The sequence below is a fragment of the Dasypus novemcinctus genome, chromosome 26 (genome assembly GCF_030445035.2).
Source record: "Dasypus novemcinctus isolate mDasNov1 chromosome 26, mDasNov1.1.hap2, whole genome shotgun sequence".
Classification (NCBI taxonomy): Eukaryota; Metazoa; Chordata; class Mammalia; order Cingulata; family Dasypodidae; genus Dasypus; species Dasypus novemcinctus.
In genome coordinates, this window is record NC_080698.1 from 9,698,196 (window position 1) to 9,712,145 (window position 13,950).

The 13,950-nt window shown below is 62.6% G+C and overlaps 1 protein-coding gene across 1 annotated transcript; it reads right to left on the reverse strand.

Annotated features, from left to right (window-relative positions):
- Positions 1 to 1,883: 1,883 nt before the first annotated feature.
- On the reverse strand, positions 1,884 to 13,050 carry NCKIPSD (NCK interacting protein with SH3 domain). The gene is made up of 13 exons (XM_004451931.5): positions 12,774 to 13,050; positions 10,456 to 10,565; positions 10,022 to 10,229; positions 9,788 to 9,878; positions 9,061 to 9,551; positions 7,737 to 7,907; positions 7,499 to 7,585; positions 7,275 to 7,413; positions 6,702 to 6,782; positions 6,408 to 6,536; positions 6,224 to 6,316; positions 5,923 to 6,095; positions 1,884 to 2,763 (listed from the first exon to the last, which is right to left on the reverse strand). Exons 1-13 carry the CDS (start codon positions 12,942 to 12,944, stop codon positions 2,560 to 2,562), a joined length of 2,148 nt encoding a protein of 715 aa, XP_004451988.1. The 5' UTR covers positions 12,945 to 13,050; the 3' UTR covers positions 1,884 to 2,559.
- Between the last annotated feature and the right edge of the window lie 900 nt (positions 13,051 to 13,950).

Sequence of the window (13,950 nt, forward strand, 5' to 3'; positions counted from 1 at the left end):
GGTCTTTGGCTCACTGAGACCTCCAATCCATTGTCCATCACCTCCTTTAGCTCATCACTTTTCCCAGTAGCCTTTTCGAAGCTAGTACTGTAATAGCTCCCCTGTCCTACTCTTATTGGACAAACACGCTGGACTAAAATCTAACCCCACTTAAAACAGACTACGAATCACAGTCGCTGCTTCTGGCTCCTTATAGGACAGGGTGGCCCCCAGCCCATTCACAGGCTCACCCCACCTGGCATTCTTCCCTGTGCCATGCTCTGTGCCTGCCAGCCCACCCCCACACTCACTGCCCTTGCCTTCCCGGCTGGAGTAAAGTTCCTGCCTCCAATGTCTAAATTGGAGGCAGGTAGGAGATGGGTGGTTAAAGGACAGACCCACATCCAGCCCTTGAGGCCGAAGAACTGGACAGGGACTGCTGGAGACCATGGGGTGGCAGGCAGGAGACCAGGACGTCAGTGGAGGGACTAGACAGACTTCCCTAAGAGAGATCAATGGAGTGGACTGAGGGATGGAGGAAGCTCCAGAAATGGGAGAAATGAGAGGACAGGCACCAGGCACTTGTGGTTTCCCAGAAAAGGAGACCAGAGAGCTGCAGGAATGGGGGATGCAGATTGGCGTACGCCAGTAGATAGATGGTGGAAATATCATTTGTCAGTCTCTGGAAGGTAGTGACAGTACAGAAGAAATAACGATGAACATACTTGCACAATTCCCAAGAAGTCACTAACAAAATAAAAACTGCCTCATACAAGGGAAAAAAAAGAAAAAGAAGAATGTTGTAGAGGCTTAATCACCAAGTAGTCAAGGGGGTGACCAAGACACACTTGAAAGACCCATGGGAGGACAGGACAGTCTACCAAAGGCCCTGAGCTGAGGCTCAGCAACTCGACCTCACACCTTACTCTAGAAAGACCTGACATTTGCTTGGAGTCAAGCAAGAGCACTAGGTCTTTGGACAAGACGTCAGGTGAAAAGAGGACAAGGCACGAGAACAAGTGACCGGTTACCTGCCGCTGCCCGTGCCTTCTGGCCATTTGCTCTTCATTCCAACCCCTGGTGGCCACACCGAACAACTCTGAGCAAAGGACACATGCACAGGCACTAGCATGTCATCCCTGGTCCAGGGGTAGAGCCTGCGAAAGCACACTCTTACTAGGAGAACAACAGTCCCTGCCTCGAGCTCCTCAATGAGAAAGGAGTTGTCAATGGACGCCAGTGTCAATGATGCTGGGTATGCGGAACCATCTGCCAATAGTCATCTTAGGTTAAAAAGAAAAAAAAAAAGAAAGGAACCGATGAAAATCCCCTGACTGGTATCAGCCTGCAGCTTCCTGACTTCCCTCCCCACTTATGGCAAGAACCTCCTCGTTAATTTGGGAGCCCACAAAGAAAAGAACTTCTGCCAAACTTTGGCCTCTAACTGCCCTACAACAGTTGGATGAATTTAAGCCTACCATCATTCCACCAAATCTCTGCTGATTTAGCAAAATGAGAGGAGCTTGCTGGACCCAATGACTAACGAGGACGGCAACCAGGGAAGGATGAGGCTGGGCATCCAGGGAGGCGAGAGCTGGGTATGAGGCCTGATTCATTTGAGAACAGCGATGAAGCATGATCGAGTGCCAACAGGGGACGCAGGTGGCACTCAAAGAGAAAGATGTAGGCGACGTCTGGAGGAGGGGCAGCCTCCTGCCAATGGACCATGGGGCACGGCTCGGCTAGGCCTGGAAGAGGTGGGAACTCATGGTGGCCTTGACGCCCAGGCCTGATGGGGGTCACTGCCTCCTCAGGCTGACGAGGTCAGGGCAGCTAGAGTGACGGGGTCCCAAGGCCCCCTACCCATCCCTCCTACCCCAACCAGGATCACATACAGAAGCCAGTTTCCAGGTGTCTATATTTATTTCCAAAGGTAAGCTGCGGCACATAGGAAAATACACATGGCTTTTCTGTCTATATTTTTACAAGGAAAATAGATTCTGTCATTGGCTTTCTCAGGACCATGACTCCATCCCGTGAGGCTCCAGAATGGGTGGCCTGTCCCCAAGATCCGGCTTTCAAAGCAGCAGATTGGCCATGGGCCTCGGGGGTGGGACGAAAGGCAGCATCCCCCAAGGCGGGGAGAGGGCAGAGCACATGAGCGTCACTCACTGCGAAGCTAAGGCAAAGAACAGCGCTGGCGGGAGGTGCCCTTCCTCGCCCCAAGGACATGGCTTGCTGAGGCCCGGGACAGACCGGGGGCTGGGGATGAGGGCTGAGGCCCAGGCCGGAGCGGCAGCAGGATGCTGAGTGTGCACGTGGATCTGGCGGGGGCATGCTGAAGAGGCTGCCTACCAGGGCCGGAGGGGCGAGCTCGCAGCCCCCCACACCCCAGCAGAGCTCCTAAGACCGTGGTCCCCAATCCCAACTTGGCCCCTTCAAACATTAGCTCTCCTTTGGGTGGGGGGCCCTCCTACCACCTTCTCCCCTCACACTGTCCGTGCAAAACATTCCTGGGGCCCAGCCCCGGGCCCCGCTGCACCCTGCCCAGGGCTGCAGGGAAGGGAGGCGGGGAGCGCGCTAGCTGGCGGCCTCGCCCAGCTCCGGGAATTCCTTGCACATCTCTCGGACGATCATGCGGTCCATCTGGCACTGGGGCGAGGCCTCCTCCTCGGTCAGGATGCGTCGCAGAGTAGCCTGCAGGTCAGGCAGCCGGTGGCGGTGCTGCAGGTAGGGCGTGGAGCGGACCACGGCATGCATCAGGGAGAGGTACTCCATGCGCAGCTGTGGGAAGAGCAGGCCAGCTCAGGGACCCCAGGCAGGCACTGCAACGGCCCCCAGATGGGGACAGGCCACCAATGCTACCTGCACCCCAGGGCTGTGGGCCAGCTCACATCAGGGCCACATCCCCAGAATGTACCTGGCACAGAACTGGCCTTCAACAGTTGTTGAATAAGTGAATGAATGAATGAATGATCACATCCACTGACAGTCCCAGCACGTGGCCGGTCCAGGGAGGCCCTGCCTCGGAAGGGGAAGCAGCAGGCCCCTGGCCATCCTTTAACCCTGGGGCCCTCAAGGTGCCAATGCCAGTCCACCCTTGATGTCTCCCCCTATTACCTCGCGCTCTGGAGGATCTCGTTCAGGTCCACACCTTCAACAGTGACCTGATTAGACCTCTTCCCTAGAAGTGCCCTGCAAGTTCTAGATGGGAGGATCCATCTGCCTGCAAGTTATCTCCTGCGCGTCTCAAGAACTCGATCCGTATATTCACAATCGAACTCGACCCTCCTGGCTGTCGAAACCTGAAGGTTTTCCCCGTACTTAATCTTAATAAAGAGAACTGCTGTCCAAACCAAGGCCAGACACAGGTGTCCTCTTAGACTACTCTCCTCTCTTTCCTTACCTCCCATACCCAATCCATCTCACACCTGCCCTCTTACCGTCTACATATGCCCTGAACCCACCCAAACCCAGCACCTCCGGCTCGAGCACCTCCACCAGCCTCTCTTTTCTCTTTACCTCTGATTACAGCAATCAACTCCAAAACCATTTTGAGGCAGTGTCACCCTGGTCAGATAAAGGCACCTGCACATCTAACGCCAGTGTCTAAGCAGTGGACAGTGACAGAACTGTGCTGCGGGCTGGAACTTCATAATCGTGAACCTCAAAAGGACACTCGGCAGTGCCAAAAGGACACTCGGCAGCGCTCGCAATCCCCAGGGCATTTCTCTGTCATTTTTGCTCCTTAAAGGCCCACCGCACACCTCCTCCCCATTTCCACACCTCAACTTCCTGGTCAGCTGGACTTGTGCTCCAAGGAGAGAACAGAAGGGATCTTTCAGGGCCCGCACCTTCCCTCCACCTTCCCTCCTCGGCACGCACGTCTTCCGCCGGCCTCGTCTGCTTGCCTGCTGCGGTGGCCGCTCTGCTGGCACACTGCCATTTCCCTGCACTGCTGCATCCTTCCCACTGGCCCAGACGGGTGTCGGCACCTGCCACCTGGAAACACTCTGTCCCTCCACCACGCTGCGCGTGGGTCACCGCTCACCTCCGTGTGGCCCTTCCGAAGGCCGATTCTCAGCCCTCGTCTTACACAGGTTCCTGACGGCGTGGAGATGGCGGCTCTCCTCCTAACACGTGGCTCTGGGGCTTCCGCTGCTTTCCTCCCCACCTTCTCACTGCTCCTCCTGTCCCCCGTCCCAGGCTGAGGCCTGAGCTCCCTGCTGACTCCTGAGGCGGCAACTTCCCATCACGTCCATGCACAGACAACTCCAAAACCATGCCCCAGGCCCCCTCACGTTGCTGCCTCCCTGGTGTCCTTCGTCCTTGGCTCTCTAGCCGGCATCTTCTCGATCTTTTTTTTTTTTAAGATTTAATTTCTTTCTCCCCACCCCCTCGCTGTTTTTCACTTGCTATGTCTGTTCTTCTCCCTTATTCCTTTAGGAGGCCGAACCCAGGACCTCTGATGTGGGAGGGAGGTGCCTAATTGTTGGCATCACCTCTGCTGCCTGCTTCGTTGCATCCCTCATTCTGTTTTTCCTCCCCACACCTCTTGCTCTGTCAGCTCATTGCACCCGCCTGTCATGTCAGCTCGCTGTCCTCTTTAGGAGGCACCGGGAACCTCTGCTCCCTGCTTTGTTGTGTCTCGTTATTTTATTTTATTTTTTAAAGATTTATTTATTTATTTCTCTCCCCTTCCCCGCCCCCCCACCCGGTTGTCTGTTCTCTGTGTCTATTTGCTGCGTAGTCTTCTTTGTCTGCTTCTGTTGTCAGCGGCATGGAAATCTGTTTCTTTCTGTTGCGTCACCTTGTGTCAGCTCTCCGTGTGTGCGGTGCCATTCCTGGGCAGGCTGCACTTTCTTTCGCGCTGGGCGGCTCTCCTTACGGGGCGCACTCCTTGCGCGTGGGGCTCCCCTACGCGGGGGACACCCCTGCATGGCAGGACACTCCTTGCGCGCATCAGCACTGCGCGTGGGCCAGCTGCACACGGGTCAAGGAGGCCCGGGGTTTAAACCGTGGACCTCCCATGTGGTAGACGGACGCCCTAACCACTGGGCCAAGTCTGCTTCCCTCTCTTATTTTTTTCCTTGGGTCTCTTGTTGTGTCAGCTTGCCATGCCTGCCCTTTGTCCTAGCTCACTGTCTTCTTTAGGAGGCACCGGGATCCGAACCAGTGGCCTCCCATGTGGTAGGCAGGAGCCCAGTTGCCTGAGCCACATCTGCTTCCCTTTTCTTAATCTTGACACATTCAAAAGAAAACTCTTGGTTTTTCCCCAAAAGTGTTCTCCCCAACTCAGCCTTCCTCATCAGTAATCCGCAACTCATGTATCCAGTTGTTCAAGACAGACCTTCCATGTCCTCCTTGCTTCTCCCCCTCCCTCACCCTCCTGAGTCGGGTCTAGCAGCAAGCTCCGTGGATCTGCTTCCAGCATGCTCCAAAGCGGACCTCTTCTCACCCCCGTCAGTCTACCCACCCCACCCATGCCACCGGGGCGGCTGCAGTAGCTCCCTCACTGGCCTTCCGGCTTCCACTCTGCTCTCATTCGGTCTAAATTCTATTCGGGATATAATCAGATCACGTTGTCCCTGCTCAGAACCCTCCAGGCACTTCCCTCCTCTGAGAAGAGAGCACAGCTCCCTGTCCAGCCTCCAGGGTTTTGTGCGAACTCCAGGCCCTCTTCCCTCGCCTCTCGCCATTCCCTCCACTCAATCCACACCTGCTTTCTAGACACCTGACCTCCACGTCGCCTTGTGGCTGGCTCGTCCAGGCCTGGGCACACCTGTCATGGGTCCTCAGGTGACAGGCACACCTGCCCCAGGTAGTCCACATCTACCCAGCATGAGCAGCAGCGCCTGTGTGCCCCCCCTCCAGTCAGGGCCGCTGCCCCCACATTTCAGTTTCCATTTGACTCCCCTCCCCGCTGCAGCCACCTCCAGGCACCTTGTCTCCAGGGGACAGGTCTGCAATGTGCCGCACGGTGATGTCGATGAGCGCCATCATGTCCGTGTGGTAGAAGATGGTGGCCGTGGCGGGGCTGGCGAACACGTCCTGCAGGAACTTGAGGACTGAGTGGGGCGGCTGAGGCTCATGCCTGAAGATACGCACGGGGTCATCTAGGAGGCAGGGGGCGTGGGGGTCAGGGCGGCCCAGGCCAGGGCCCCGGGGCCACCCCAGGGGCTCCCGGGGGTCATGGAGTCACGGGGCATCGAGCGGTACCCGCGCGGATTCCCGGGCCCCTCACCCCCTCGGTTCAGGAGCAGCAGCAGCTTCTCGGAGAAGATCTTGACGTTGGCGTGTTTGCTCAGGGCGGCCATGACGACGTTCTGGTCAGGGGCTGAGGCAGGACACGGGTGCAGACAAGGGCACAGTGAGGAGCCTGGAGGGTCCCGGAGCTGGCCTGGGCCTCCCGCCCGCCCCAGCCCCACCTGGGAGGTGCAGGTTGAGAGCCAGAAGCAGGTTCACGCAGAGGTCTGGCAGCTGCTCGGTGGCGTCCAAGGGCAGCCCGTCCTCGACGACGCTCAGCAGGAACTGGGCGAAGGGTGTGCCCAGGTGCTCTGGGAGAGAGGCACACACAGACCTGTGGCCCCTGCCTCCCCCACACCACCCGGCCTCCCTGCCTTGCTGTAAGCCCAGGGACTGGCTATCTCGGTCAGGCTGTGGTCAGCGAGTCCCTGGGCCACTGAGCCCAGCTCAGGCTGGCCAGGGCGCAGCCTTCTTACCGTAGTGCGCGTAGGGCACTGCCTCCCCCATGGACAGGACCATGGCCAGGATGAGGGCCGAGTAGCAGAGCTTCTGGTGGTCTGGGGGGTACAGTGAGACCGAGGATCAGAGTCCCCGCAGATGGCAGGAACCCCCCTTGGATGGATGGTGGGACCCCCCACGGATGGCAGGAAACTCCGTCGACAGTGGGAGCCCCCCACGGATGGTGGGAAGCCCCCATGGATGGTGGGAAACCCCCATGGATGGCGGGAACCTCCCACGGATGGTGGGAAGCCCCCAATGGATGGCGGGAAACCCCTTGGATGGCGGGAACCCCCCACGGATGGCGGGGACCCCCCGCAGATGGTGGGAACCCCTGTGGATGGCAGCACCCCCTGCGGATGGCGGGGACTCCCGTGGATGGCAGCAACCCCCATGGATGGTGGGGACCCCCGTGGACAGCAGGACCCCCGCGGATGGCAGCACCCCCCGCGGATGGTGGGGACCCCCGTGGACAGCAGGAACCCCGCGGATGGCAGCACCCCCCGCGGATGGTGGGGACCCCGCGGATGGCGGGACGCCCCAGGCCTCACCCTGTGTGTCTGTCTGCATGTCCCGCGCCAGCTCCACGGGCAGCACGGACAGCACGAGCGTGGAGATGATGGCGGCATCCAGGCTGCACATGGCGCCGAAGCACTTGAGGAGCATGAGCCGCAGGGACACCCGGTGCTCCTGGCAGGGGACCTGCAAGCTCAGTGCCTGGCACACCCACGGCCCCCCAGGTCCCTCCGTGCCCTTCCCTCAGCCGCATACACACCATTTGGTAATAGGCCACCAAGGCGAGGACAGACTCGAACCCGTTCCTCTTGCACATTTTCTTGCAAACTTCAGGGTCTGCGTCAGTCTGCGGGGAGGGGAAGTGAGCGCCTCGCAGACACGTGTGAGCGAGCACGTGACATGCAGGGGAGACTCCAGCCCCGGAGAGGGGTGGTACGGATGGGGGCTACTGCCTGGCATGCTGGGGGATGTGCGTGGCCCCGTGGCCCGCCCCGTACCAGGATGTGCAGCAGCTCCTCCAGGTAGCAGCGGATGACGCCCTCGTCCTCGTACAGGGCCCAGCTGCGCTGCTGGGCATCGTCCTTCCTCCGAGCCAGGTCCGCGAAGATCACCTCCAGCCGCTGCTGGTCGTGGCAGACCTGCCCTGAGGGCAGGGCCGTGCTCAGGTCCTGGGGCAGGGGAAGGCATGGCTCAGTACACTCCCTGCCCCCCTCGGGGAGCCCCCAGGGGCTGCAGAGTCCACCCCTGGGCCTGAATCCGAGTTCAGGTCCTTGGTGGCCCACGGCTGGGAGGGGGCCTGACGCAGACCCCAAGGTCATGAGCTCCAGGCTGGTGTCAGGCGAGGCAGGAGTCCTGGCCAGTGACCAGACCTCTGTGGAGACAGACCCCGGGCTCCTCCCCCTCCCCTGTTGCCCCCCTCCCCTGTTCCCCCCCCTCCCCTGTTGCCCCCCCTCGGCCTCCCGCGAGAACTGCCCCGTGACCCCGCTCTCAACACCAAGACCACAAGGGCCCCCTCCTCAGGGGACGCCACTGCCCCTGGTCTCCTGACCTCCTGGGCCAGGATCCTGCCCGAGATGCACCTGGAGGCTTTCCCAAGGGCTCGCCTCGCACCCCGGGACACACACTCCCGTCAAGGCCGACCACAGACTCCCTGCTGCCTGATGCAGCCCTGAGCCCCCTCCCTGCAATTCCACACAAAGTGGGCCCCCGGCCTGCATCGACCCACCTCCACTCCACGCCTCCTGTGAACCCTGCTGGCTGGGTGCTGCCCACGTGCCCAGCACGGGAGGGGACACTGGTTTTGGGGCACCCCAAACCAGAGCTGCAGGAGAGCTGTGGGGCCTCGAGGAGAGACTGCCGGCCCCTCCAGCCCCATCGGAAGAGTGGGCTCACGTCCCCCAGGGCTGCTCCCCAGCCAGTGCCCCACCTCCGCACAGGGTCAGCCACCCACGCCAGCTGCACCTCTCCCTCAGGGCCGTCAGAGGGAGGCCAGGGTTAGAGCACTCCGAGCACCCACTCCTCTGCCCTCGACCACACCCTATGTCGGTTCCCTCCGCACAGCCAGAGGGAGTCCTTGGCCCCACACCTGGTCTCGGGGCCCCACCTGCTCCCGCAGCACAGCAGCCAGCACTGCTGGCCTCGCCCTGCTTCCTCCCGCCAGCCGAGCCATCTTGGTCCATTCCCGCCCCGCAGCTCAGCGCGGCCTTGGCCCAGTGCCCAGCTGGGAGACCTCGGAGCGCGACAAGCTCCTTTCCGGGAAGGCTGGACAAGCGCGAGAATGGGAGGTGGGGGGAGGCTCCCGGCCGAGCTGCCCACCCTCACCTTGCCCTCCACCAGCGAGAGGAGGACCTGCTCCATGACAGGCGAGCTGGCCGGCACCGAGGCCTGGATGTGGCCCACCACCACGCCAATGGCCACACGGCACAGCTCGTGGCTCAGGCCGGTGTTCCTGCGCACGAGCTCCATCAGCTCGGCCCCGATGGTCTTGGGCACAGCCGTCTCAGGGCCCGTCTTCTCCTCTGGCGTCTCCAGGCTCGGCACACCCAGGGCTTCCGGCCCATCGGGGGCCGGGGCTGCACCGGCTGCGGGGGGCTCGGCCGGGGACTCGGGGGCTGATGCCTTGGAGGGAGGGGGCTGGGCCTGGGACGCGGCAGTGTGGGCGCCTCGGCGGGGCACGGGTGGGGGCGTAGGGGAGACGCGGGGGCCGGGCTCGGAGGGGCTAGAGCCCGTGTAGAGTGTGTCCAGGGAGGTGCTGCTGACCGAGGAGCCGCTGGACACCGAACTGCCCCCGGAGGGCGTGGTGCTGCGCTCGCCTGCGGACAGAGGGTGGGCTCTGCGCCAGGGCAGCACACGGGGGCCTGACCTCGCCAAGCCCGGAGCCCTGGCCCCCAGTGCAGGACCCGGTCCTTGCAGGCCTTGACCCTCCCACATGGGGGCCCCGTCCTCCCCCCAAGCCTAGATCCCCCATCTCCCCTGCACTGGGGGAGCAACCACTCCATACAGGCTCCTCACGTGCCCCCTGCCCGCCACGCCTTCCCCAGCTTCTCACCACTCCCCGAGGCCACCAGGGCCTCGCGGTCTCGGCGCTTCACTGGGGGGGGCGGTGTGGTAGGGGCCGCTCGGCGAGGCTGGGGTGGGATCTGGGAGGACAGAGGAGAGCCTGGGGTGGCAGCCTGGCAGGGCGATGGCTCTGGACTGCATCAATCGTCCGAGCGGACCCCTCGAGCCTCTGGACGAGGCCTCAAGCCCCCCCCCCCCTTCCTCGGGATGTCCTCACACGTACCTGGTAGAGGCCCCCGTCTGCCCCAAGGTGCTCGGCACTGGGCAGGCTGTGCTGCCGCTCGAAGCCGGCTCGGTGCACCCCGTTGGGCCGCCTGGCAGCAGCAGCCGCGTCCAGGTAGTGGTCGCTGGTGGACGGGGGCACGGCTGCGGGGCTGAGGGCGGAGGGGCCTCTGCGCGACAGCGTCTCTTTCCGGTGGTGGATTAGCTTCCTGACGGAAGAAGGTGGGGGGCTTTGACAGGAGGTGCCCCCCAACCCCAAGCTTCCCGCAGGCCCTCTGTGGTTTGCTAGCCGCCCCAGCCTCACCACCCCACCCCACGCTGCAGGACCACGGACCACCTCCGCCTCGCTCTCCACCCGCCCCTGGGGCTCGCCGAGAGGCACCTGCCTACCCTTGCTCCTGGGAGGGGCACCCCCCCTTCAGCCCCCGCACTCACTGGAGGACGCCGCGCTGTTCCAGGCTGTACTTGCCCCCGTCCCGCATGGCTGCGTTGTGCACGGCCTCGATGGCCCGGTCGATGGCCTGGAGGACATCCTGCTCCACACCCTGGGGGGTGAGCAGATAGACAGACCCGGGTGCCAAGTGGGATATTCAACCCATACCCAGCCCCGGGCAAACCCAGGGCAGACAGGGGACCGACCAAGGGGCCTCAGCCTGGACTGCTGGGCAAGAGGACGGAGAGCGAACTAGAGCAAGGGATGGGCTTCTCAAGCGCAGCACCCAGCGCGTCGGGTGAGGGGAGCGCCCAGGCTGCCGCCTGACCGACTGGGGCCCCACTCAGGAATTCGCCCGACAGGGAGACTCTCAGCTACGAGGTCTCTGAGCACCAGGGGTCGAGAGCAAAGCCATAGCCCAGGGACCCCCAGCTCGAGGCAAGGAAGGCACACCCGGGCTACCTCCCGGCTTGGCTCAGAGCCCAGTTGAGATGCCAAGCTGGACGCCTCCAGAGTCTGGAACCGTTAAGAAATCACTGAGTCCTGTGGGTCCTTCACAAAACGAAGGTCACAGTGCAGAGCAGCCCTGCCCCCAGGGAGCCCTCTGCAGACCCTGGAAGCAAAAATGGGCCACACCGACTTCCCCTCCCATCCCTGCTGCTGGCCCTCATCTCCCCAGACTGTCCCAGGAAGCTTCCAGCCCTTCCCTGGGAAACAGGAGTTCTGTGTTTGTGGAAAAAGGAGGACACGGGAGGGGCCCGCCGCTGCCCCAGGCTCTGTGCTGCCATGCTCTGGGACCCCGCCTGGCTGGCCCACGTGGGCCGGGAGTGCCAGCTGTGGAACCGGCCACTCGTGTTCCTCCCCCTGTCCCTGGCACACACAGCCCATCGAGCTACACAGGGCACCTCACAGCTGAGGTGACCTCACTCCAGAGCAGGTCTGAGAAGCTTCTCTGATGGGGACAGAGAGATGGAAGCAGAGGTCAGCAAAGCCCGCCAGGTGGGATGGGGCATGCTGGAGTCAGGGGGAGCGGGACACAGAGAGATGGGGACAGAAAGAGAAGGCCTACATAAATACAGTCAGAGAGACAGAGAGAGCTCAGAGAAACAGGGAAGCGAAGGGAGAGGGAAACTGCAAAATGAGAGAGAGATGGAGACGCAGAGCGGCCACGCAGGCTGTCAGGATGACACAGGAGCTCCGCAGACTCAGGGAGCCTGAGGCACAGAAAGAAACTGAGGCACGGAGACAGAAGATGGAGCCTCTCTGTGTGCCCAGGTGCTTGGCCCCAGCGCCCCTGCCCTGTGCCCAGTGGGGGAACCCCAGAGAGGATGGGCCTAACACCCTCAGCCCCCTGCGCTCTCCCAGACACCCCTAGGTGGACAAGAATGGAGGGTCTGTGAGGAAACCCCAGGGCCCAGGGCCCCTGCCCTGCTCTGGTAAGACCAGATGACATCGCGAATTTATCCCGTGATCCGGTCCTGACCTGGGCTAGGAGAGGACCTTTCCTAAAGGCCGGGGACTAGCAGAGGACCGAGTGTCTGGGCAGCCCTGGTCTGGAGCCTCCAGAAGAAGCCCGTCAGCCCACCCATCCCTGGCAGCAGGGCTGCTCCCCAGCAAACAGGAACCAGAGCTGCAGCCTCTGCTGGAAGGAAGTGGGACGGCGGCCAGACCAGGGGCCAAGGAAAATTCACTTCCTTAAAATGGGAGCACCCCCACTCCAGGCTGGGCACAGGAATGGCTGGAGACCCCACTTTCAGAGAAAGTAAGTCTGGGCTCTGAGGGCACCGGGCTTGTGGGGGTGGCAACGGTGCCAGGCAGGCCAGCAGTGGTGGGGTCTTCGGCTCAAAGAAGGAACGAGTATGTGTGTGTGTGGGGGGGGGAGGGGTCTTGGGAAGAGCTTAGGGAGCAGCTGAGTGCAGGGCAGTGAAAGTGGCCGAGGTGGCCCAGGTCTGGGGGTCTCAGGGTGGGTGGCAATAGCATGGGATCCCGGGGAATCCAGAGAAGGGGCATATAAAGGGCTTGGGGTCGCAGGGATCTGAAGGAGTGGCCAGACTTTGGTGGCTCTTGAATTCTATTTAGGTGGCCCCCTGGGACCCTTGAGTCTCAGAGTCACCCTTTTGGTGGGTCTGGAGTCCTCAGAACTGGCTGTCGAGGGCCTGGTCTTCTGTGAAGGGTTCTGGCTCTTGGGGTCCCAGACTCCGAGGGCCTGGGGTCCCAGGGTCAAGTCCTCACACTCCCTGTCTTCGAGGGAGGGCCTGGGGTCGGTTCTGAGGTCCCGACGCGAGGCCCAGCCCCCGGGCCGCGGGGGCGGCGCACTCACCTGCAAGCGGCGCAGGTAGGCGGGGGGTACGTAGCCCGTCTCCCCGCTGCGCGCCCGCGCCGCCAGCCACCAGTGCGCGCTGCTGCGCTCCAGCACCAGGAAGGTCTCGCCCGCGGCGAACGCCAGCGCATTGGGCTCCGCCGAGCGGAAGGCGTACAGCGCGCGGTACATGGGGCCGGGGCGGCAGCCGGGGGCGCGAGACCCCCACGCCAGGCCGGCAGCCGCGCGCCGCGCTCGCCCCGCCCCGTGACGCCGCGCGTGCGCGCGCGCGCCCTCCGGCCGCAGCCCCGCCCCCGGAGGGGCCGGGGCACGCGCGGGGGTGCGGCGCCCTCTGGCGGCCGCTCGCGGCGGGGCGCGGAAGTCCGCCCCCGGCCCCGCGCCGGTGCCCCGCGCGGAGCTTCCCAGCCGCGCCGCCTCCGCGGCCCTGCTCCGCTCCAGCCCCCCCACCGCGGGCCGAGTCGGTGTTCCCGGCTCGTAGCCCCGCGCGGCCCGCTGCTCCGGGGAGCTGCCAGTCAGGACGGCGGCCCTGTTGCAGCATGCTGATCCGACGCTTGGTGGCTCCGCGGTGGCCACATCTCTAGGCCACCCTCGCCCCCGATGGGCAATGAGCAAGGGGGGTTGGGGGCAAAACCAGAAATCAGGTCGGGCCTTTCTTTGGGGGCCACTTCCCACATCCCACTCCATTCCACCGAAGCCCTCTGGCTTCTCCGTGCTGCTCCGGCTTCTCTCTCCATCCCCGGACCTTTGCACATTCTATCTCCTCTGCCTACTCTCCCGCTCCTTCCCTCCCCCCTCCCAGTCCCCACTCCTATTGGTTGGTATCACACGGCTGTGTTATTGTCTTTATAGGACTTAAAACTCCAAATATTCTTGCTTACATTTGATGCCCCACTCAGCAAACAGGAGGGCAGGTGGAGGGTGGGGTGCTGTGTGGCCAGAGCAGCACGGTTGACAGATCCACCTCTCCAGTCCACTCTGACCTCAAGGTCTTCGCAGGCCTTGGATCAGGAGGGTAGCTGATAAGAGAAGGGTCCCCAGCCTGGAGAGAGGCCCTCTGGGGGCCTTCTGTTCCTGGCCTGAGGCTGGTCCAGCCACACACTTTCCACTGGAAGCCTGGGCCCACAGAGCAGGAGGCTGTGCATGTAGTTGGCCTGTTTGGGGCATAGAGGGCCTTGGG